This window comes from Antechinus flavipes, chromosome 1 (genome assembly GCF_016432865.1).
Source record: "Antechinus flavipes isolate AdamAnt ecotype Samford, QLD, Australia chromosome 1, AdamAnt_v2, whole genome shotgun sequence".
Taxonomy (NCBI): Eukaryota; Metazoa; Chordata; class Mammalia; order Dasyuromorphia; family Dasyuridae; genus Antechinus; species Antechinus flavipes.
The window spans coordinates 687,457,875-687,484,452 of record NC_067398.1 but is presented as its reverse complement, the minus strand read 5'-3'; the positions used below and the strand labels follow the sequence as shown (position 1 = coordinate 687,484,452).

The 26,578-nt window shown below is 37.4% G+C and overlaps 1 protein-coding gene across 3 annotated transcripts in view; it reads left to right on the top strand.

Annotated features, from left to right (window-relative positions):
• The window catches only part of GLT1D1 (glycosyltransferase 1 domain containing 1), a 113,271-nt gene extending 93,520 nt beyond the window's left edge, over nt 1–19,751 (top strand). For all 3 annotated transcript variants that reach the window (XM_051972613.1, XM_051972612.1, XM_051972614.1), the window contains one exon: nt 16,519–19,751. In XM_051972613.1, coding sequence (XP_051828573.1) covers nt 16,519–16,665 — 147 coding nt within the window. In that variant the 3' untranslated portion in view covers nt 16,666–19,751. The remainder of the gene's footprint in view (nt 1–16,518) is intronic.
• Nucleotides 19,752–26,578: the final 6,827 nt, after the last annotated feature.

Sequence of the window (26,578 nt, the reverse complement as noted above, 5' to 3'; positions counted from 1 at the left end):
GTCTCTCCAAACCTTTCTGAACTCAACAATATTCCATAACATTCATACATCATAACTTATTCAGCCATTCTCCAACCAATGGGCATCCACTCAACTTCCAGTTCCTTGCCACTACAAAAAAGAGCTGCCACAAACATTTTTGCACATTTTGCATAATAAGGAGTTATTATGTGGACACCTCTTTGACCCACCTGTTAATTCTTTTTTCCTAATTTTCTTGCTTTGCTCTCATTGCTTTTCCTAATTTCCCTGTACCATCCTATTTTGATTTTTAAAAATAATTTCTATATAGTTTTTGCTCTTTTGACTTCTTTTTTTAGGTTTTTCTAGGGATTCTTGTTAGACTTGTGTCCAAGCTGCATTTTTTTCCCCCTTTAACACTTTGCTTGTAACTGTTTTCACATTGTTGTGTTCTTCTGAATTTGTGTCTTAATCCTTCCTCTCACCATAGTAGGTATTTATGTTCTTTTTAAAGTTTTTTTGCTCATTTTTTCCAGACTATTTCATGACTTTGAACTGCATAAAATTGAACTCTGCTCATTTGGGACGGGGTGTTGGCAGTGGGGATACTGTTCCAAACTTCAGGACTTTTTGTAATGGTATTTTCCTAGCTAGTTCTGGAGTGGAGGTGGGGGGGACATTGTAAATTTTTGGTGCTTTGAAAGTGGTGTGATTTAGGGATTGGTATGATCTGCTCCTCTGATCTTTACTCGGGAAAGGCATCTTCTGTCAAAGTGACCGGAAGTGCTAATAACTCCTCTTTATCCTCAAACTGCAATGTGGAATTGGATAATGATCAATAGAATTGCTAAACAGCGCTCAGTTTTGCCCCATTTCCTATATAGGGATCTCCTGCCATTTCTTTCTGACTAGATATTGAAGAATCCTTTATTGTCTTAGAGAAGTGAAAGCTCCTTGTACTACTGCTGCTGTTGGTATTGCCAAAAATGTTTCGGTCTGACCTTTTATTAATTCTGCTGCTTCAAAATTCCATTTGATATATTATTTAAAGTTATTTGTTTAGAGGTAAATATTGGGAGAGTTTAGCTAGAATGATCCTTTTGCCATCTTGCCTCCATCCTTCTGAAAGTTTTTTTTTTTTTTTTTTTTTTTAACTTGGAACTGGATATAGTGTTCCACATGTGATCTGTGTAGGACAGAAAACAACGTACCCATTTCTTCTATGGTCCTGGATACCATTAATCAACCAGTCCACAAACATTCATTAGACATATTATCTGACAGGCATTTTTCTAAATCCTGAAAAAAAAATAGTAGGAGCTTACTTTCAAATAGGGAAGATAACATGAACACATAGCAGTAAATAGAGAATATATGCAAAACATATGTGAGACATCAGCAGCTTGGATCAGCAAAGTTTTCACATAGTAGGTAATGTCTCAATTGAGCTTTGAAGGAAACCAGAGTTTCCATAAACTGGAGGGGAGTTAGGGGAGAACATTTCAGACATTATCAAGGGATGGAGATCAGAAATGGAGTTTCAGTCATTTTTTTTTTTCTTCCACAAATAATACTGGTCATCTATTTAAAAAAAAATAGAAAATCTGAACTAGAATTTTCCAGTCTATGTTGTAGATAAGCAGGGTCTCTTTCCAGCATCTGGCACAATGCCTGACATATTGGAGCTGCTATATAAATACTTGTTGATGATTGACAAGACTGATTAGCATCATTCCTTCAAAAATGAAATCTTGTCCTTTAAGTGAAGATGAGTGAATATACTCGATAAGAAACATGCTTTTAGTGGGATCGAACTTTTTATTTTTTTTGGCTTATTCTTGTATTTATTCAGCTCTAGATTAAATTAATTTTTAGTTATTGAGTCATTTTATTTCCCCAAATCATTATGGCTTTGACAGACAATTTTAATGTTTGAGCTTACAATACTATGAAATTTTAATTCCAACTCAAATAGAAATATAGTCACAATTTGTTATTCTCAGTAATAGAATAATAGGAATAACTAACATTTATGTAGCACTTTTAAAAATGGCAAATCACTTAATATACAGAAGCTCATTTGATCCTTACAGCAGCCCTAGGAGGTAAGTGTTATTCATATCTTGATTTTACAGATAAAGAAACTTAAATTCAGAGAAGTCAAAGTGATCTGCATAGCTAATAAGTGTCAGAGGCAGTATCTGAACCTAAATTCTTCCAATTGTGCCCATGGTACTAAGCTGTCTTTCCCAGAGAAGTATGGAAATGGGTCTGAATGAGTATTTTAGAGATCTAGGCTTTCATTGGTTTAGCTTCAGTTCACCAAAACAGGTTGCCTTTACAATGTAGGAGGCCAGAGGTGGGAACCTTCAGGATGCAAAATCATTTGCATTATCAACCTCAGATGATGATGAGCTGAAGGCTCAGTAGAACAACTTCCCACTGCTTGAATTCTATAAGTTGATAATTTTGTATGGCCTGAAAATGATTTTATAAGTATCCAAATAACCTTTGGTAGAAAAAAGGTTCCTTGTTTCTGGTTTAGGGTAAAGTTTGTTAAACTGTGGTTCTGGATCCCATATAATATTGTGTAACTAAATGAGGGAATTAAGAAATTGTGATTAATTATCTGTAAATTTCTTGGATAAAAAGAGCTTGCTAGTGGAAAAAATTTAAACAGCTCTGGGTTAGGGGAGTTGTTGAAACTAAAACTTTGACCTATCTGATGACAAGTTTCTACAATCTTACCTAATCTGAAGCCCAAACAACTGGTTAGTAGACCAGTTACTCCAGAGTCCATTTCTGGCATGGAAACACTTTCAGGAGCTTGCTTAACTGGCTTCATATTCCAGAGTTTAGGGTCACATCATGCATTAGTGAGGCAATGAAAAAGGACTGTGGGAGATGAGCCAAAGGAATAAAGCCAAAGATCATTTGTCTACTATTGGTTTTTACTTTGGTCCTTTTTTTTCAGTTATGCCTGTATCTGATATTTCTGAAAATCATTCCAAATCAAGGGATGGGATTTGCTGCCCCAGCCTGAGTCCTATTCATCACTTCCTTGTAACTATTTCCAATTGTCTCACTTTCTATCAAGCCTTAATCACTAATAGATATTGCCTTGGTCAAACTAAAGACCTGTTGAAGATCTTAGCTTAGAAAGACCAAGGTCTCCCGCTATATCCAAGGCTGTTTCCAGTTGACTTGTTCCATATCTGGCCACTGGACCCAGATGGTTCTGGAGGGGAAAGTGAGGCAGGTGACCTTGCACAGCCCTCCCTCACCTAAAGTTCCCTCACTTGCATGTCATGGCATCCCCTTCCTGATATCATAGTCTCTTTGAGAATGAATGACAAAAGACAAATCTTCTCCAAGACAATTATCTGCATCATTTATTTCTCTGACCAAAAGTTGCAGCCCAGAGAGAGTTATTACTTTCTCCCTTTCTCTTCCTTTTCTTGTTCTGGCTTCAAGAGCTTCCATTGATGTGGACTTCTTTCAAAGTAAGAGTAGATACCAAACTAGGTATTTATTACTTTAATCAGTTACTGAACATTAACCATCTATTATATACATAGTGCTGAGGATACAAATGCAAATTAAAAAAAAAAAAAGAAATGGAGTTTATAGATTTAGTGGAGAAAGACTACATGCGAAAAGAAGCTAAAAAGCTGGGGGTAGGGAGTGGGGGAGGGACATGATGGAGAAATCCTAGGGACTCTACTGGAGTAGGAAATGAGGAAGTGGCTTTAAGTGGAGATCTTAGAGATCTAGGCAGAGTAGCAAAGAGTACTGATGAATTGCAGGACCCAAGGCTGATTAGATCTAGCAGAATGGTGGGATTTCCCAATAATGAGGTTCCTAAGATGATGACATGATGGTAACAAGCATTTGCTGACTCAGGGTAGTTCTTGATGTGGCTGATGTAGACCCAGATGATGGTAAGCACTAAATGTTGGGGTCTGGTCATGTGAAGAATGCATATTCACCATTCTCTTTGACAAAAGGCAGATTTATTTAGGAAAAAAGTTACAGACAAATTGATGGGATCCAATAGAAATAGAATGGGAGACTATATAAAGATAAGCTTCTCAACAGAACTCACACTTACCAGTAGAAAGAGAGTATCCCATGAGATTGGGCATGTTTTTTTTGCTGGCAGGCTAAATCCTGAAAGGGACTTAGCACCCTAAAAGACTTAATTGGGGCACCTAGATGGTACAGTGGATAGAGCACCAGCCCTGAAGTCAGGAGGACCTGAGTTCAAATCTGGCCTCAGACACTTAACACTTTCTAGCTGTGTGACCCTGGGCAAGTCACTTAACCCAATTGCCTAAAAAACAAAACAAAACAAAAAACAGGTAGAGTCAGGATGCTTAAAAAAAAGACTTAGCTTCAAGGAGGAGAAGTGGGGTTGAAAAGCATGATGGGGTTAAGAGAAATATCACGTGGCATGGGAGAGAGGTAAGGGGAAAGACCAAGAGGCAGAATGCCAGTGCTAAAACAATTAAAAGGAGGGTAGTGGCCTTCGGATGGGCCATAAGTAAATTTATAGAGGAAATTTAACTTCAGAGATTTGACATAATTTGGATTTTTGGCTAGATTACCTCCAGTGGGCGGGAGCTTGGAACTAAACTGATCTCCACTATCAGAATCTTCTTGCCTGGCCCAGGGAATATACATATATATATATTTTTAATTATCAGTTTCTTCAGTTTCTCTTTGCCCACTACACCCACTATTCAGACTTCAGTTCTGACAAACGAGAAAATAGAATTTGTCAGGAGAATTCAGGAAATGGAACTGGATCCTTCAGTTTCCCATGGCTCTTGGACTTTGTCCTTTACAGTTAGCATAATCTTATTTGTCTTATGAATTTATCTCCTCCTTCTAGCTGGTAGGCTCCTTGAGGCCAGGAAATAAGTCATATATGTTCTCAGGCATAGAATAATAGAAGGGCCAATTATATGGTATTTGGAATGATACTGAATATGTGGTTAAAAAAATCAACAATCTGTAATAGTACCTTTATAAAGGTAGGGACAGATCTGTGATTTTATCACTGTAGAGACCCTTGGGTGAAGAAGGTGCAAGTTGACAATTTCTTTGCAATTTAGATTCTTAGAGAATTGCCTAAAGAGCTGAGGTAAAATGACTCATTCAGAGTCACATAGTGTATGACAGACAGGACTTGAATGCCTTGCTGGCTCCTATTCCATCTCTCTTTATGGACAACTCAGATTATATTCTCTCTGTGTCTCCCTTCTGACTTCTACATCAAAATCTCGAGAAGCCATTTAATAAATAAAGGAAAGGTTATCCTCCTCATCCTTAGGGGAGCCAAAAGCAGGGACAGAGGTGTTTTCTCTCAGGTTTCTGTCCCCACTGTGCGCCCTCCATTTCTCTCCCTACTGTGCGCACTGCTTCCTCTTGGCTCCCTCGGCCTGGATGAGTCCGAATGAACAGTGAGCAGTAAGCCTCTCCTCTTGGCCACAAAGCCACCAGAATGGGAGTGAGCATGGAGTCCACGGGGGCTTTTATTAGTTCAGGATAAAATACAGCTGAAGCCACAAGGTGGGGCTCACTCCTTAGAAAAGCTGAGCGCCTGGGACTAGACAAAATGGGCTCTGTGTGTGTGCCAGGCTTTCTTGTGGGAGTGACAGCACAACCGCTGTTCCCAGCAATAATAGTAGCCGTGTGGGGCACTCTGGGTAACACAAGGAACATTCTGCTTCTGATGCATGATATCTGGAGCCCTCTTAAAATATGAGCAAGGGGCTAAGGTTCATTTCCTGTCCTTTTTTCCCCCCATTGGTAAACTCAATTCCCCTTTGATTTAGGATGGGAAAAAGGCAGCTATTTTTCCCTTTGATTTAACAGTATAGACTTAACATTTCTCTTGGCTTTTGCTTCTCTCTGTGTCATCCTCCCCACCCAGGTTTGGGTTCAGGCTGAGGGCATATTTCACATGGGTATTATTGGGGGACATTAGACAGAAATAGGAACTAATAGCATAGAGTGCCCATACTCTTTTATCAGCCCATCTCTGCTTCAGCGACAGAAAATATTGCCCAGGCTCCCATGAAGTTTTTCTTTTGAGGGGATTTTCAAGTGGAAAGTAGCGTTGTAGTGCTTATTATTAGGACAATCTCAGTTTACTAGGTAGTAAGCTGTAGCGGCTGTATATATGGCCCATATTATGGTGTTAAGCTATCGAGTCTGTATACATGGCTCATATTATAGTATTAAGTTAAAGAATCTGAATATATGGCCTATATTATAGTGTTAAGCTATAGCGTCTGTATATTTGGTCCATATTATGGTGATAAGGTATAGTGTCTGTATATATGGCCTATATTATGGTGGTAAGCTATAGAATCTGTATATATGGTGCACATTATGGTGGTAAGCTATAGAATCTGTACGTATAGCCCATATTATGGTGTTAACTTATAGAATCTATATATATGGCCCATGTTACAGTATTAAGCATCTGTATATATAGCCCATATTATGGTGGTGAGCTATAGTGTCCTGTATATATGGCCCATATTACGATGTTAAGTTATAGAATCTGTATATATGGCCCATATTATAGTGTTAAGCTATAGTGTCTGTATGCATCAGTTCTTCTTAGGCCCAGAAGCTAGAGTTAGAGACAATGCAATGAAATGACAAAGACTGATTTTGGATTCTCATCAGAAGAAAAACATCCTAACAGTTATAACTGTCCAAAAGTGGAAGAAAGAGACTGACTTAAGAGGCCAGAGAAATCTTCACTTTGGGAGATGTTGAATAGGGAATTCCTTTTCATGAATCTCTGCCTTACTTAACACTGAGCTTCTTGAAAGCAGGAGACTTTTTACTTAAAAGGAACAGATGTTAACAGTGGTCTTGCCAAATTTCTCAGATCCTTGAGGAAGATCACGGATTGAGAAGACTTGGAATTTAGTCCTGGTTCCCTGGGTGACCCTGAACCAAATACCCTCACTTTTCTGACCATCATTTTTTTTAGTTGTACAAATAATGCAATTTAATTCCCACCTTTGACCCTTCCTATATGACCTTGCAAAAATTGCCCCTTGGTTTTTGCTTTTGTAAAAAGAAAGGATTGAACCAAATGGCTCCTGGGATTCCAGTTGTTTGGAAATATGTAATCCTATGACATGCTATACTAAGTCAGATGATAGGAGGATGACAAATCCTTTTTAAAAAAATGATTCTGCAAATTTGAGGGAATTTAAAGCTTCTTATCTCCCACCTCTCACATCAGAGATCATTCTGTATGAGTATTTCCTGTTTTTAATGTGTTGGGTCTAATGTGAAATTCCAGTGGTTCTCTGTCAACTCTCAGATAAAATACAGGCTTTTTTTTTATTGGCATTTAGACTTTCTCAACCTGGGAATGGGAAAGAAATGAGTATTTTTATAGTACCTACTATGTGACAGGTGTTATGCTAAAAACTTTCCACAAATAACTCATTTGGTCTTCATAACCATCCTTCAAAGAAGGTATTATTATCATCCCCATTTTATAGCTGAGGATACTGAGGCAAAGAGAGCTAAAATGACAACCCAGAGTCACACAACTTTGAAGTATCTGAACCCAGATTTGCATTTAGTTTTTCCTCTCTTCAAGCCCAGCCTGAAGCTCTTAACTATTGCTATTCCAACTGCTTCTAAGGGAAGGCTGGCTCCTGCTTTCTTTCTAGGCTTGTTATATATTATTGTCCTTCACAGACTCTGTGGTCCAGCTTCTGTTCTCTGATTATGATATCCCATCCTTGAAATGCAATTCTTCCTCCTCTTAACCTTATAGAATATTTGATTTCTTTGAAGATGCACTTTGGGTATCACTCCTAAAGGGGCGTATATGCTAATACCCTTCCCTGGAAATTATTTTTTGTATTTAATCATCTGTATACATGCTATTTTTTTCTAATAAACACTTGGGTCCCTTGGGTCACTGTTAGCCATTTAGTTTCCCATTTATTTTTGTCTCCCAAAGGCATAACTGCAATGTCTTAATTGCAAATTTGCTTTTTTCTAAGTAGAATATAAGTTTTGTGAGGGCAGGGATTATTTTGTTTATTGTTTTTGTGTCCCTAGTGCCTGGCACATAGTAAGTGCTTTATAAATTTTGCTGCTTCTTGTTTCTTTAAAGTGACCTAACAAGTATGTTATCTGCTTTGTGGGTGCTTGTAATTTAAGACAGATGCCTTTGGCATGGACCGATCTTTTTTTAATTAGCAGCTAGTTTTCCATTTATTCACTTATCAAATATTTATTGAAGGCCTACTGGATACCAGACACTGTTTTTAAATTAAGTAACAGCATCAGTGAAATCATAAGCTCTGCCATTGTTCTTTACCTGATCTATCTTCAAGAATACTGGTGTTTATTTATCAAACTTAGAGTGTTTTATAGAAAAACCTTGGTCATATCATTATCCCTTGCACTATCTCCCCCAGGACTTTAGCAGCCTGTCCCCAAAAAACTGACGTGTATTCTCTTCTCAAATTGTCAGTAACAGAAACAATGGGACGATCTCCTCCCTCCCTCCACCCCCACTACTCTGTGTCATTAAACAAGTTTCCATGAGCTAGCTGTCATTGACTTCATTATATTCCTGCCCTGTAGATTCTCCACAGGCTAGGGATGTACATATGTTATCACCGTGTGTACTGAGACTGTGGGTCTTGTTTATGAAGCATCCCTGTATCCAGAAGTCACACATATATATACAGCAAGCCAGGGCCGCTTATCTCCCAAACAACACATTTTCCTTGATACCAACAGAGCTGTTTATTTACCAGTTAAAAAGCCCTGCACTGTCCCTGATACTGCTCAGACTTGAAATAAGAGTGTGCGCTGAGTTAATGTTACATCGGGGGGATAAGTGGTCATTAAGAAATGGGCCATGTATGACGATCAGGCCATATATCATCTACATCATCTAGGGATAGAAATAAATCCAGTGGGGATACCGGAAATGTTTGCCCATGAAAATCCTGGGAGTTCCAAGCCTTGGTTCAGGCAGATTGTCTATCTAGCAGGGAGATGCCGAAAGGGCCTGAATTGCCTTGCAGGTGATGAGTTCCTCTGTCCCTCCGAGCTGCTTCTCTCCTTAATTGCTCCTTTAATCGCACAACTAAAGTTAGACTTCCCTTGGGTCACTCTTAGCCATTTAGTTTCCCATTCATTTTTGTCTCCCAAAGGCATAACTACAATGACTTAATTGCAAATTTGCTTTCATATTTTTTTAATGCACCTGCTCTTCTGCTCTGCCTCATCTCCTGGTTACTTTGCCAAGAACTCCAACATTCACTAGAGATGTTTCTGGGCCTGCCCTCTCCATTTAAAGCCTTCAGGGTCACATCCCGGTGGGGTCACCTGTGGCTTCTCCTTCCTGATGGCAAGCTGGAGCATGGGGACTTTGGAATATAGCCTTAAAAAATTAGTATGAAATGGAGAATCACAGCTTTTTCGTATTCAATCCTGGTTTTGTGTTGTAGAAATGCTCTTTTTTTTAGTGTTTAAGTTCAGAATAAAATAAAATTTAAAAGAAAAATAAATGCAAATGAGCTCTGCAGGATGGTAAACAAAAGGATGAGAGTTGAAGAATAAATGAAACCATTTGTTTATTCATTTTATTAAGTACTTACCTCAAGTGGAACACAGTGAATATAGAGTGCTAGGCCTGCTGTGGTAAAACTGGAGTTCAAATCCATTAGCTATTATGATTAAGTATGTGACCCTGAGTGACCCTGTTCATCTCTGTCTGACTCAGTTTCAATTTTAAAATTGGAATAATTATGACAGCCGCCTAGGATGATTGTGGGGTTCAAATGAGGTAATATTTCTAAAGTACAGGTACAGAGTTTGGCATGTAGTAGGTGCTTAATAAATGCTTATTTCCTTCCTCCCTTTCTCCCTTCCTCCCTTCCCACTCCTCCCTCCCTCCTTCTTTTCCCTCCCTTTCCCTTCCCTTCCTTCCCTTCCTTCCCTCCTCCTTTCCCTTCTTTCCCTTTTCTCTCTCCCTCCCTTTCTCTCTCACTCTTTCCCTTCCTCCTTCCCTTCCTCTCTCACTCTTTCCCTTTCTTCCTCCCTTCCTGAGAAAGAGAACACCTTGTGGTAGACCAAAGAATTAGGAAATATTAGTTCAAAATTCAGCTCCTATTCTTGCTGGATACACTTCTACCAGAAAGTCATGGTCTCTCAGAATCTAAATTGCCTCATTTGTAAAATAGAGATGACATAATACCTGTACTGCCTACTTCATAGGGTTATGTTAAGAAAAGTGCTTTATCAATTTAAGCTATTATCAGGTAATAATAAGCAGCTATCATATTATTAACAGTTAGTTTTATCATTAAAGGCATCAGTTATGCCCTAAAGTGTATGATGGGGAAAAGATGAGCTGGTCATGTGGTGATGGTGAGGTGGGATAGGTAGACAGCTTTGCTGTAATCCTGGTCCCGCAAATCCTATGTCATATTGGTGGGAGGACATGGATGGGAGTCATACAGAATGGATGTTTGGGGAAGTTTGTGATCTGAATCATTGGAAAAGATGTGATCACAGATTCAGGGGAGTATTTTAATGTAATCTCTGCCAGTATGTTTTTATCACTAGTATCACTAAGGGAGATGTCTTCTAAACGGTCTCTAAAGTAGACTCTTTCTTTTGGATAGGAAGCATCCTTCTGGTAGCAGCATCTCTCCATGTTTTCTGGCACTGCATCCAGCACTTTGCAGATAAGGACAAGACTATTATATTCCTCATTTATTTTAAACTCTAATGTCCCTCGTTTCTAGTCACAGATTATATTCTCCCATCCCCCAGTATCTATCTGCTAAAGCATTTTTAATAGCCATTTTTTTGTATTTCATTTTAAAATAATTTATGTAAATTGCTAACTTTCTTTAGGAAGTCATGCTATTATTTTGTCATGTCACTGAGGGTAAAAAAACGATTTTTGTTGCTGTGATTTAGGAGAAAGGAAGACGATTCCTTTTGTGTCATCGTGATGTTCCTTCTAAGGGTCATTTGCTACTGCCCTTCCTTCACTCCCCTTTCCCAGCTAGTTCATCTTCACGAGAGTCCACAGGAAGATACTTCATATATTTGAGTGGAATTTCACAACTTAGCTATTTATGTATTACTACATGGTATTGTATGTGATAGTGATTGATATCTCAAGGTATAGTGCCTGGAGTTTGCAATCAGGGGAGATACAATAACAAGGGCAATAGTTGATATCATGTAGCTCTTTAAGATTTGCACAGGGCTTTACTTACAGCAGAATAGGAAGATATAACACACCTGTGGTTTCATTGGTGTATGGAACATGGTGAAGGTACTCCCTCTACCAATTCAGGTTGGCACCTTCTCTGAAACTTATCATGGAGAGTTGGCTAGGTCATTGAGAAATGAAGTGATTCATTTCATGTTACACAGCCAGTATTGTCCAAAGCAGGACTCCAGCCTACCCTTGTGGTGTCCATTGCCCCACACTTTCCCCTCTTGATATACAAAACATTGTGCTTATTGTGCTGATACGATGTTTCACTCTGAGGAAAATAGCCACCTAAAAACTTATTTTGTATTCCCATTTCTTACATCAAGTCATTCCATCCTTTCTTTCCCCTTCTAGCCTACCACAGCAGTTCTGTCTTCCCTTATTACTTATTATTATTACTTACTTATTACTCTTATTATTCTCTTGCAGTATTTCTTACAGTTTTGACCTATAGTTAATCCATTTACTTGGCCTACTTTGTTCTTCTATCCATTCTCAGTCCTCAACCCGTATATATTTTCCTGTTTTTTAAGGTTGTTGCTCTACCTGCTTAAAAGGTAGTTGTTTTGTTTGTATTTTTGCATCCTCTGCATGTAACCCAGTACTTTGTCTATAAGAAGTGTTGAATTGAATTGACCTTTAGGCATTCTTCATCCACCTGGTTTTTCCAGTGCTGATCTTAAATTACAGTGGGTATCATTAAAAAAAACCCGTTTGTTTTCCTATACTGGAGTTAACCAACATAAGTTCTTCTGGAAACAAGAGTGTCTCAAAGACTTTACTTCTCTAGGAAGTCCTCCATTTTGCCTTTGGACAGGAGAATATCCAAGAAAGTGAGGAAAAACCTTTAGTGATCAGATATTTATTTTTATTTTCTTCCTTCCTTGAAAATGATGAGGAGCCTGATCAGTTGCTGATGATAAAAACTCTTGAAAAATTAATTTCTCACCGATCCTTATATCACATACTATTCCATTCTCAGGAGATCTCATGAATGGTGAGAACTTGATCTTTTGCATGGACTTTCTGAAGTCCCCTCCCCCCCCTTCCCCTTCCCCTCTAATTTTGCTTGATTCTTTCAGCAGACAGATTTCTCACATGTACCCAGTCCATTTCCTAATTTTTTCTCCCAGGGCTTCTATTATTTGGTATTATTTTGAGCTTTATCCATATTTTATATTTGTATGCTGCCACAGAAATGATTCCAAGAAATATTTGGCAGTAGAATAAACCAGTGAGAGAGAAGAGAGACCAACTCATGGGGAGGGGTGGGGCTGGAATAAATGTTTGACAAGCAGTAGATCTGTTTCCTGGCAGCTTATACAATTCAAAATTGCATAATAAAAGCCTTGAGGAATTTTACCAGGTGGCTTGGAACGTTGGGCCATGAAACTGGGGCCTTATTTTGAATACTTGTTTCACTGAGGTAAAGAAAGCTATATGCTATAACCCCTTTTCATCTAGATTCTAGCATACAATTAAATCAGGTGTTAGGTTTCTGTGTATAAAAAAATGCATATACTATGTTTCATTATCTCTTAGTAGCTTTCTCAAAAAGACCTCATTGATAACCCAGTAGAATTCAGTTTGGCCTAGAGGAAAATAATCTTAAAGCTAAAATAGACCATGAGAAATGGTGGAGTCTACCCCCTGCCCTCAGGCATCCAGAAGAGATGATTGTCTGTTGTTTTATTTAGTTTCCAGACACCCAGACTTAACATTCCCTTAAAGTTTCTCATTCTACAAAAATCTTTGTGTATGTGTAGACTTATTATAGTGGGTATATATGGAAAAATCTTATATGTTTTTGTAAATCTTGCCCATACATAGACTAAAGCTTTAATTTTTCTTTCTATTTGCTTTGTGGGTATAGTCTATAAAGTCTTTGGGGGCAGGGATTGTGCCTTATCCAGCTGTATCTCTCCCACTGCACAGGGTGTTCTGCCCACATTAGGAACTTAATAAATGTTTGTTGCATTATATTTATCAATCTTTGCTTGTATCAGATACCTCTATCTTTTATTCAAAATTGGGGCCTTTGTGAGGAATATAAATGAGAGACCTCATTTTCCTCATTTGAAAAATAAAAAGAAAGAAAGAAATAGTGATAATAGGATTTAGATAGTGAGACCTAGAAGGACTTTGAGAGAGAAGGACTTTAAATTTATAGGTTCGTTTAGTCATTCAGCAACCTACTTTCTGGCCTTATTACACATCACTCCCTTTCAAGCACACTGTGCTCCAGTCTAGCCAAATTGGACACCTGGCTGTCTTCCTACATGTTCACCACCTGTCTCTGTGCTTCTGCACAGCCGTCCCCCAAGCCTAGCTTCAACTCAAAGGAACTAAGAACTTAAAGGGATCCAGCAGCCATGTAGTCTGCCTAATGCACCAAAGAAGTCCCTACCATAAACCATTGACACTTACTAGCTGTGTGACCCTGGGCAAGTCAGTTAATCCTACTTGCCTAGAAAACAAATAAACAAAAAGGGAGGAAGAGACAAAAGAATGGGTGTACAGCCTTTGTCTGAAGATGTCCAATGAGGGTGCGCCTATTGCTTCTCGAGGTAGCCCAATCTACTTGGTAATAGCTTTCATTATTAAGAAAATTTTCACTGAAACAAAGCCTAAATTAGTTTCTTTTTATCCTGAGACAGACAGGTAGCTCAGTGGCTAGAGCACTGAGCCTGGAGTCAGGAAGAGTTGAGTTTAAGTCTGGCTTCAGACACTAGCTGTGTGATCCTGGGCAAATCTCTTAACCTATTTGCCTTAATTCATTGAAGAAGGAAATGGCAAATCACTCTATCTTTACCAAGAAACTCCCATGGACAGTATGGTCCACAGGGTCACAAAGAGTTGGACACCATCTAACATAAGAATAACAACAACAACAAAAACTACCTATTATTCCTGGTTCTGCCTCGAGGATCAAACAGATCAGGTCTGATAACAACTCAGTGGGGTAGTCCTCTACGTATTTGAATGTAGCTTCCATGTTCCCCTGGAGCCTTTTGTTCCTCAAGCTAAACATCCTTAATGCCTTCTACTGACCATCATATGACATGAACTCCAGGCTCTTCACCATGCTTTCTGCTTTCTTCTGGCTATTCCATCTTATCATTTTTCTTAAACAGAGACACTCAGAACTGAGCATAGGACTCATTTCAGACAATCTGATGGAAGGAAGGAAGGAAGGGGGAATAAAGAAAAGGATGGGAGGGATGGAGAGAGGAAGAGAGGGAGAGAGTGAGAAAAGAAGGAAGGAAGAGGGAGAGGGCGAGAAGAAAGGAAGGAAGAAGAAAAGTCAGACAGTGTAGCTCACTTTGCTATTGAGGAATCTTTGCCTCTAGATACAGCTCAAGGTTTCATTAGTTTTTTTTTTTTTTTTTTTTTTTTTGGATGTCATATCATAATTATGATTAATGTTGAGCTTGCAATTCCCTAAAACCTTCAGGATGTTTTTCTTTTGTCTCTTCCTCCCTCCCTTCCTTCCTCTCTTCTTCCCTTTTTGTTTGTTTGTTTGTTTTCTAGGCAAATAGGATTAACTGACTTGCCCAGGGTCACACAGCTAGTAAGTGTCAAGTGTCTAAGGCTGGGTTTGAACTTGAGTTGCTCTTTGTTGTTGTTTTTTACAAAATAGATACTGTGCCTCCTCCATATTTTACTGATGAATCTGATTTTTTTTTGGATCCAAGTGTATGATTTTACATTTTTTTCTATTGAATTTCATCTTATAAATTCAGCCCAGTGCTTTATCCCGTTGAAATCCCTTGTCATTCATTTTGTTAACTATTTCTCTAGACTTTCTGTCATTTGGAAACTGGATGAATATGCCATCTACATCTTTCACTAAGTCATTGATATAAATGTAAAAAGTACAGGGCCAAAAATATCTGTGGGTATATTCCTTCCAGGGAGAACTCCTGCCATATGGGCATTGAACTCCTAATAACATCTCTCAGTTCAGCTACACATTCAACTCTACCTTCATCTAATTGAATTCTATTCCAGTCTCTATCTCCCCATATTGTTCATCATGAAATTCTAGCATGAAATTCTTGATCAAAATTTTCCTAATATCTAAGTAAATTATATCCACAACATTCCCCCATCCCTCAAAATGCTCCAAACAATTAACTTTCCCTGTTGACTTTAATTTCTTTTCCTAGCTTCAGCTCCTTCAGAGACCAGAGCTCCAATATTATTCCATGCTATTCTCTCCATTCTCTGTCACTTGGCTTTGTTTCCATCTTCTGTATATTTTTCTTTAAAATCTACCTCTTGGGATCCCTGATTTTCTTTAAGGTTTAGCTGAAGTGCCACCTTCTACCTGAAGTCTTTCCTGATTTTCTTGTTTTTCCCAAGCTTTTATTATTTTCTCTTTCCATCTTCTGTTTCTTTCTTTATATTTAGAGATCTATAGAGATACATAGATCTGTAAAATCTGTCCATCTGTCTGTTTCTCTTATCTATGTAGTCTATCTACCTGTCTTCCTGTATCTCTCATTTATTTATTCTATCTAGTATCTTATCTGTCTACCTGTCATTTATTTTTTATTTATTTAATTTATCCAATGTTTATGTACTTTTCTGTAGCTTTCTCTCTCTTTTCTCTGTCATCTATCTATCTATCCATCTATTCATCATATATCATCTATCTGTCCACCTATCTATCTATCCACATATCCACCTGTCTGTCTATCTGCATATCTATCTATCTATCTATTCATTCATCTATCCACTTTACCAAACTTTTTTTTTTTTTTTAATCAACACATACTCTCTAGCAAATAAATTAGGTTAAAATGGTTCCTTCTCTGTTGGTGTATTTAAGTGGTGCTGGTGTTGTTGATGTTTAGCCATTGTTGACCAGTGGAGGGCAGACTTTTATATAAATATAAATCAGAAATACTTTATGTATGGTCCAAGGTCCACTTGTGTGCCTGACATCTGAGGCCTGTCTTAGTGGGGATTTTCTTTCCGAAAACAGTAACTAACTCCCCCGAATAGTCTTCTGAAGTATCCTAGAAGGACAATGGTTTCTGTTGTACTGGGAGCGCCTGCTCTGACTCCTTTCCATAGCCTTAAAGTATCAAAGTCATTGACAGTTTATCTTGGAAAAAGGAAGAAAGGCAGAAGGCAGGCCAGAAGTGCAAATAGATAAATGATCTTGCAATTATTTGCAGAGATTATATTCCTAATTAATGATTTGTGTTTGTTTCTTTCCTTCCCATCATCACCCATCTCTTTCTCAGGAATTTGTACAGCTGGCCAAAAGACTGGTCAATGATCCTGCATTAGAAAAGAAAATCGTGACACAAGGAAAAGAGTATGTGAAATTGTGCCATTCATGGAAATCTGAAAGAGATACCTATCAAAATCTCATGCGGAAACTTCAGTGAATTATCAAGTGTTAGGAAAATGTGCATGGGATTCATCATGTGTCATTCCAAATCAATTATAAACCACAACCCATGGGTATTACATCCAGATCTGAATTTAAGTCAGTGGGGTCCATTTTAGTAAAAATCAGACATATTTCATTGGAATCTTAGAGGGACACAAATGTTCAGTCATAGAATGCTCATTCAAACCCTAAAATTAGAAATCTGTTCAGTACTTTATAATTGTCCTGTCTAAATATCCCTGATGTATTGCATCAACTGATTGTGGTGGAGGTTCAGAAGCTAATTTCAGAGGAATTAGCTTTTAGCAGAAGTGGGGTTTAAAAAAAATCTGTCCCAGAGAAACATAGCTATAGTTTTCAGGCAGATAAACCTTCAATGCACACATACTCAATACCCTCCCCACCCTCAATCCATCCATGCATTTTTTTAAAAGAATTATGGAATAAAACAAGCATTTCTATAACATAGTACAATAAAAAAGATGATTGCACATGAAACTACAAATCTGCTATGCACAATTTGCTATTTCTTTCAAATATACAATAAAATGATCATGTAAATTTCTTTTTTTTTTCCTTCCCTCCCCTCCACCTCCTACCCTAGAGATGGCTACCATTAGGTCGGTCAATAGACAACAAGATTTTTTAAATGGCAAAGAAAATCTCAAGGGGAAAATGTCCTTTATCATCTTTCTTGTAAAGTGAATTAAATTCATATTTTGACATTTAAATCTTAGGAATACAGATACAAGGTGTTTGAAGTATTAAGTATAAAATCTGGCAATCGGTTGGTTTGTACTTAGTGTTTAAAAACTTGTAGGTGGACTTCCTCCACTGAAATCCTGTTCTGATACCTCCTTGTGGCCTGGAAAAGACTTTGGGCTTTTTTCAGGACCAGTCCAAGTTCAGAGAGATTCATCAGGTTGGCTTTAGGTTAATGCATTTTTTGGACAACATAGTTATAAGAATCATCTGTTACACAGTGTGTGTGTATGTATGTATGTGTGTGTGTTTTGAAATTAAGTGATTTGCCTAGGGTCACATAGCTAGGAAGTATTAAGTGTCTGAAGCCGGATTTGAACTCCAGAGCTAGTGCTCTTTCTACTGCACCATCTCCTATAAATTTTTGTGGGGGTGTGATTATGCCTTGGGAGTGAGTACCCCCTACTCATGAATGTCTAGACCCTGGAAGTATTGAAGGGGGAAACGCTGTCCGTAGTACTGGATACAGTGATATGAAATGGGTATATCTTACCCTAGGCATCTATTAACTCATCAGTTACATAATTAGAAGATGGGGGCTAGAATCTAGAGGAAAGAACAAAATTCAGAATACTTGGCTTTTTGTTCTAGTTTGATGGAATGAGGAAGATTGAGGAAGAGGCCATGGGATCTGGAGTAGCCTAAAGTCACCAGTTGGCTGGAAGAGGCTGATCTGGGTACACCAAGCCTGTGCCATCCCTGCCCCCCCCCAAAAAAAAAGTGAAAAGGTTAAGAATTATCTGGGCCCAATTCAGAATTTCCCTCTCCCAACTACCCTCAGGACCATGGCAGACACAGGGGACCAATGTTGGTGAGAAAACCATATATTCTTTGTTATGTGTATTGTTCAGTTTAACCCTTTAATTGTGCAATATCTCCCTTTTATTGTTAATAAGCTTTGAGAATAGGAACTATAGCTGTGATTTCATTGATAGAACTCCCAATTTTCTCTAGCAATTTATGTGTCAAGTGCTCTGTAACTTAATGTACCTCAACATTTAAGAGATGAGACCTTGTGAGTGGTTCATTGTCAAAGGTAGTATGTGAACCCAGTCTTTCTGGCTTTGTGACTATTCCCTATCCATTATACCACACTACCTTTCCTATTAATACATATTAATCCCTTGTAATAAAGTTCACTTATCCACCAAACATGAACTCTATAGAATGCTTTAAGATTTGCAAAGCACTTTCCATATATTATCTCACTCAATCCTCACACATCCCTGTGAGGTCAGGGCTGTTATTATCCCCATTTTACAGATTAGATGACTGAGGCTCAAAGGTCTTATAATAGTTTCTGAAGCAAGATTCAAATTCAGGTCTTCCCAACTCCCAAATTCATAGTTCCCATCTCCTACTTGCCTCTGAATTTGCCTTGAAAACTGCCTGTTGTAGACAGCAGTATGTTCATTTCCATGAGTGTGCTGTCACCCCCTAATTAAGAGGGAGGGAGAAAATTGATTGAAACCCATGGTTTAGACACTCAAGGCTTCATGTAAAAGGGGGGAGTGGGAAAAGTAGGCAAATGTTATCTGGGGCCACTCACATCCCATTTGAGAAAAACTTTAATGCCGTTTTGCTGCTGTGGCGCCTGCCAGGAGTGATCAGATCTGGCTGTGCTTTAAGGGGCAGATTGGGATATTTTGGACTCACTGCTTTTCAGCCTTTCTATTTTTAAAATAATAGGTTTAAACTATCTATTTTGAAATGTTAAAAATAGACCTCAAAGCAAATAAATTCCGATAATAGTTTGCAAGGGAAAGGAATGAGAAGTTTATCTTACTCAGCCCTTCAGTACAACATTCCGCCATCTTGATCTCAGGTGTTTCTACTGAACACAGACTCATTACCCAAAGACCTTTGTGGGTGAACAGTGGGGGCTCTGCAGAGCTAAAAACATCTGCTTAGGGCCTTTGGCAAAGCAATCTTTGCTTTGTCTAAGGGTGTAAGGGGTCTGAGAAGCCATGGCTGTGGCCAGAGATAGGACATCAAAGCCCAGCAGCTGGATTCAGGCGGGGAATATCCAGCTTTTTGATGTCACTTTGAATGCAGCTGAAACTGGTTTGTGCAAAAATGGCCCAAATAGGAGGGACTGCTGTATCTGTGTTCATTTCTCTACTGTCAAATATTGCTGCTATTATAAAATGCTGATTGTTTGAAAACCTGGCTCAGTCTTTCATTGAATGACATTAAAGATGCAGGACTTCCCTCTTGTTAATTTATGCTTTTATTTTCAAAATGTACACTAGAATCCTTTGAGAAAAGGACATATTTTTAAGACAATAAAAATGTTTCACCAACAATATACAGAAAAAAGTTGCCTTTATTTATGTTGTAAACTGTATGTTATGTAAAGATACTTTCCTCCCTTCTCTCATCTTAATAAGAAAACAGCCAGACACTGTATTTAGAGGGATTTAAAATATATACCATTTAAAAATAGATTAGAGACATAAAATGAATTGTAGTTTTCTCTGAAGCTTCTGCTTGGGACTGTTTCATACTCAGTTAAGTCCGTGTTTAAATATTCCATTTATAGCTTTCACTTAGCTATGGTACACAGCATACACTAAACAGGGCCTTGGACCTTAACGTGATGACTGAATTTCCAGATAAAATTGAGATGATAAAATTTTAAAATGGTAGGGAAACGGAGAACCCTCAAATATGGTATAATTGTAGTCAGTCAAGGTGTGCAGGCCATTTAATTGATCAGATCAAGTCTTGTGATCAGTGTAATTAGGGGAAGTGTAGCACTTCCATCCAGAATGTTCTCCATTTGGCTTTTTCTGGGATGAGCTTAGGAATCAGGGAATGAGGCAGGGACATGAACTGTCTTAAATTTGGATGGGCCATCAATTCTGAGGACTCCTAAAACTGTAGTAGCTTTTAATAATAAAATGTAGATTATGATCACATTTAAGAAAAGTACACACATCATTCTGTGAGAGTCTGGCCCACTGTCGTGATTGGGAATTTTCATTTAATAAATATCTATTGTCTACTGAGGCAGCAAGATTGCTCATTGGATAGAGTGCTGGGCATCAAGTGAGAAAATCCGAGTTCAAATCTGGCCTCAGATGCCTCCTAGCTGTGTGACTCTGGATACATCATTTAATCTCCATTTGCCTTAATCCACTGGTGAAGAAAATGCAAACCACTCTAGTATCTTTGCCAAGAAAATCCCAAAGTCGACACAATCTACAGGGTCACTGAGTCAGACACTGCAAAACAACTGAACAATAACATATATGCTAAGATGCTGGATATTAGGTGAAAAAAGACAAAAATAAAAGTCTTTGCCCTTAAAGAGCTTATATTCTACTGGGAAGAAGAAATATATATCAGATGTCAGCATAATAAATGAAGGTCTTTATTACACGGTTTTCAAAATATTTTATAGAAAGAAATATATATGTGAATATATATATACATGTATAGTTATAAAATATAAAATTTCATATAAAATACATTATACATATATAATACATATATAAATGTATATGGGTATAGGTATAAATATTTATGTATGTGTGTATATGTATCCTTATTAGAGTTTCACAGTAACTCTAAGAGCTAAATGCTCTTTCCATTTTGCAGACTAAGAAACAAGCCAAAATAAGTTAATTGACTTGACGAGGGTCACACAGCTCATACATATTTTGAGTAAGGAGTTGAACTCATTTCTTCCTATTTCTAAGTCTAGTACCAAATCATTCCCTACCAAATCATTTCAGAGTTTATAGAGAATAAAACTTTGAGGGTCAATAATGAGGAAAAGCTTTATGTATTTCCATTAGCAAGAAATTGTCTTAATGGTATGTCGACTTGTGGCCTAGATTTGGCTTTTGTGTGGTCCACAAGCTAAAAATTAACCCATTCTTAACTACAAAATCTGCAAAAGGTGAGTGACATTTGGCCTGCAGGTCATCATTTGCTGATCTCTGACTGTAAATCATGGGATGATATTTTTAGACAAATACTATAAAAACAAATGCAAATGCTACATTTGCTTGTATGTATATATATATATATATATATAATATATATAATATATAAAAAACCTTATATAATTATATATTAATATACATGCATTGTACTATAATGTATAATTATAACAATCATATAATTATATTAATTTACATATGATGTATATACATAATATATTCATATACATATCATTTGTGTCTGTGATTTAATAAGTTTAAAATTGCACTGACTTTTGGGACCCTGCATGTGTATGTGTGTGAGATATTACACTCTCTCCATATGTGCATACATGTATGTAAACACATGTGCTTGTATGTACAGGTATGTAGGTGTTCTTGGCTATGTGTGTATATACATATGTGAATATATGTATATTTACACCTGCACACATATATACATATATATATATATATATATGTATAAATTTTTGCAGAATGTTAACATTTTAAAGTTATGAGGAAACTTGGAGCTCTAGGCCATAGCTCTTTTTTAGTTTCCTGATTTATATGTAAAATACTGCTCTTAAAACATAAAAAAAAACCCAAAACTAAATTTAGCCTAAGCCCTATCTAGCTAACTTTTCCATTGAGTTGTTTATTTCATTACTTCCTTGACCTTAGTGACAGGGAATGCCATAGTTAATATTTCAACTAAAGCTCTCTAATGCTCCCCTTTTTAGAAAAATAGACTTCTTATAGGCCTGCCTTTCCCCAGTAGCACCCAAAGGATGCATTCAATTCTAGGAAAACCTGCACTATTACTAAAACCATACATACCTGTTCAATATTCCCTCCATTGCCCATCCCATGAGGTAAACACTATCTCCCATTTGTCAGCAATTTCCAATGCCATGTCTTGCCCCTCTTCCTAGGAAACCAGTGACAGAATGAACCTCATTTAACTGCCTATTCTAGTGGATTACACTTGGTGTAGACTCCAGAATTACAGCCCCAAAAGGAGGTCTTGTGTATTTCTGCTTTTGGAACCATCATAGTAATATGTTTTTGGAGGTTGCAGTGCCCTGGACTGGCAAAAAGCTTTTTTCCCTGAGCTCTGGTCAATGTTTTAATGCAGCAAATAATTATTTTCTTGGACTTTTTAAAAAAATTTCACTTTTCAGACCAGTCTGCTATAGCTCTCTTCCATCTCCACTAAATCCTTTATTTGTAATACAAGTTCTAAGTCATTGCCTTCTATTGATTAACCCCTCAAGCCCTGTGTCTTCTGAATTAAAAACTCACGGTCAAGGAGGATGTGCTTTTAGCCTGTACTTCCCTGAATGTTCCTTCAGGTAAGTGAAACATGACTATAAAATTAAGCTTTTATTGACCACTCTGATCGAGATAAACTCTGGGTAATTGTGAAAGTTCTTACCACCAATAAAAAGGCAGCCAGCGTGTTATTGGAAGTGCTAGAAAGTCAGGTGAAGTGGGATTCCTTAATATAGAACCATATAAAAAGGGTGAGATAATTGAATTCATATTTGGCTCAAATATGTACAAGATGTTGAACAATTATGGATAATTTTAAACACGGGGCCGACTTTTGGCCATACTGTAGGGACTCGAATCAGGTCAGCGCTTGGACGTTAAACGTTGGCCATCCCATTTATTTGGGTATAATGTCCTTCACGTTTCACAGAATAATAGCCCAAGATATTATAAACCATTTCTAACAGACTTTATGGTGTTCCACAGCTAGAAAGAGCAGTTTGTAGAATACTAGATTTGGACCCAGGAAATCTGAATTCAAGTTTGACCTCAGATAATGACTAGCTGTATGAATCTGGGCATCTGATTTAACCACCATCTATATCAGTATCTTCATCTATAAAATGTGAAAAATAATAGTACCTATTAATATAGGTTTGAAGTAAAGATCAACTAAAATAATATTTATAAAGCTCTTAGTACAGTACCTGACATATAGTAAATGCTTAATAAATCTTGGTGCCCTCCTCTCATCCTCTTTTTCTTTTCTTCTTTCTATGGATAACTTAGTAACTTGGCTCTTATTTAAAAAAAGGATTTTGTAGGGGAGATTCTCTTTGTCTATTACCACTACATTTTTTGGAAAGATTATTTTACAATTCAACTTATTCCAGACTGAGATGTCCATGAGCTGAAAGCAATACTACTTTTTCACAAATTACACAATTCTGTTCAATTACAAAAGCTTCCTCTTAAGGAAAAAAAAAATATTTCTAACACAATCATGCCTTCCTAGGTACAGAAGCATTAGAAATAGCTTTAAGCTCTTTGGGAAAGAATGCCCTATTACAAAAATCATGCTTACTATGAAATAAGCTTTCCACATTGATTTGTTTCTGTATATTTGATTTCATGCTTTATTATTATTATTTTTTTATACTTTAGGGCAGAAATATATTAGGTATATCCTAAAATCAAATACATAGACTAACAACACTTGTTTGTAAGAAACTAGAAAAGTGGGAGAATGTAAATGAGAAGGCAAACTTGAAAGCCTTTTTACTGACTTGGTCCTATTATTCCAAATCCAATAACTTTCCAGGAGCTCGAGAAGAGCCCATAAAGATATCTTCTTCTAGGAAATTCCAGATAACTATTTTGTGAAACTGCTCATCTACTCTACTGATTCCTCGGCTCATGCTCTTCTTCCACCCCAATCATTTCTTGCCTTCCAAGGTATATTCCTTTATTCAAATACCCAGAGCAACTCATGTCTTATTTTCATGATAATTTAATCTGATTATCAGGAAAATAGATCCAAAATGACTCATACTTCAGCAAATGAGTATTTTCCTAAAAGAATATGATTAAGGGGACACACAGCTAGATGTCCTCTAAGATCCTTCCCAAATTTAAATTTATGAGAGGATGATAGCTAGGCATATAATAACAATAGCTAGTTCAGATTATACCAGCTAGATGGCAGCAATTGATGGGATCTGAAATTCAAATATGTTCAAATATGACCTCAGATACCTCCCAATATTGAACTACTGTTTGCCTCAGTTTCCTCATCTGTAAAATGGGCATAATGATAGCAACCTACCTTCCAGAGATATCAAACTTGAAAATATTTGTAAATTTCTTTGCAAATCTTAAATAATTGGGTTATTGAATCACTTTATGCCTTTATAATGAGGCATAACTCCCATTCTGAGAAAGCCAAATGACAGGAGTGGTGGGTGAGGGTGGTTAGGTATAGTTTGGTGGGGAGATGATTAGGGGTACCTTAGGCACTTTGGAGCCACCTGGTGGTGGAACAAGAAATGGTAGAATCTGAGCGATTGCAAAGAATTGAGTGGTTTTATAGGAGCTCAGAGCTGGTATGACCTGCAAGATCATTTAGTACAACTCATTTTATAAGTGAGGAAAAAAAAGGCTTAGGAAAGGGAAATAATTTGAATAAGGTCATACTAGTAAGTATTTAGTAGATTTGGGGTTTAAAAATAAATAAAATAAAGAGATATGTGTGTGTGTGTTTGTTTTAAATAAATAAGATCTCATGATAAAACCAGAACTTTTTCCATTGTACAATATTACCTCTAATCTTAACACTAATACCAGCACTAGTACTAGTACTAGGGCACAATAAACCCTAGACTCTTTGAGTCTCTGGCCCTGGAAGATTCTCCTTCTTCCTACCCACTCATCTTTGAATCATAGATTTATACCTAAAAGAAACCTTGAAGTTCATCTCATTCAGACCTATCATCTTTACGTGTCAGGAACTCAGGACCAAGAGAAATTAGAGTGCTTGGCCAAGGTGGACCCAGGTTTTAAATGGTGAACCTATCCCTAGTCCTCCAATTCATTGTTCTACCATAAAATATAATTGAAGCCTTTGTTCCTTTTACAACCCTAACATTCTGGCTCTATTTCATGTCCTGTTCTTTTGGGAACTGTAATACAGTTAACCTGGGTACAACACTCAATTTTATCTTATTCCCATATCTTAATAAAGATCCATGAACTCTATGAAGTCAGGGATTATGTCTTAGGTAAACAGTTCCTTGTGCCTTGTAGAATGGTCTGCATAAAGTAGAGTGAATGCATGAAAGTATTCATTTTTCCATTATGTTATTGATGTATACAGTCCCTGTCTCTCTCTGTGCATGCATATATATGTGTGTGCACATGTATGTACACATATACATAATACATATCTATTTATCTATCATGTTATCCATCTATCCATCCATCCACCCATCTATCTACCTACCTACATATCATGTTATCTATTTATATCTCCCTCTCTATCTATCTATCTATCTATCCATCCATCCATCCTTCTTTCTATGTATCTTTCTATCTGTTACAGTCTCTGCTTGAATGCAGATTGTTTCTATTAGGCAAAAGGTCAAGCCATGCAAGGTTCCAGGACATTACTCTCTACTCCACGATTCCAGTCTTGTCTTCATTCTATCCTTAGATGACACTTTTTTGGAATATAAATTCCTTGACGGTTTTTTTAAGGTCTGTGGGTCTGCAGTTCTTTCCACATAGCATATGCTTTAGAAAAGTTTGTTGAATTGAATTGATGCCTCAGGGATCTCTAAAGACATAAAACTTTATGCTCCAGTTTAAGGAGGTGTGCTTGGTTCTGTGCTGTTTAACATTTTTATCAAGAGACTTGGATAAAGGTATAGATTGCATTCCCATCAAATCTGCAGATGACACAAAATGGTGAGAAACAGAGATGAATGACATTTTTCTCACTTGACTATGGCCTAGGACTTCCCTACTATACCCCAGGAAACCATTATTAGGAAAACCTCATCATCCGCTAAGATCCCATCAGTCTTGGTACTCTTACCTCGTCACCACTCTGTGTCCTTCTGATTAGAGGGTGAAACCATGAGCTCCAAAAAACTTTTTTTTTTTAAGGAAGGAACTCACTGCAGACCATCTTCTCATTTCTTACTGAGCTGCATTACTTTGGGACTGAAATAAGGAAGCCAGCATCCGAAAAGATATTGACAGGCTCAAACTTTGGGCAAAGTTTTCGTAAAATGTTATTAGCTAGCTAGAGTTCATATAGCCCTCTAAAGTTTAATCGGCCAGACAGACAATAAACATATATTAAGTGCCAAATACTGTATTAAGTTCTGGGGATAGAAAATAGAGGCCAAAGATTATTTCTGTCCTTAAGGAATTCACAGCATA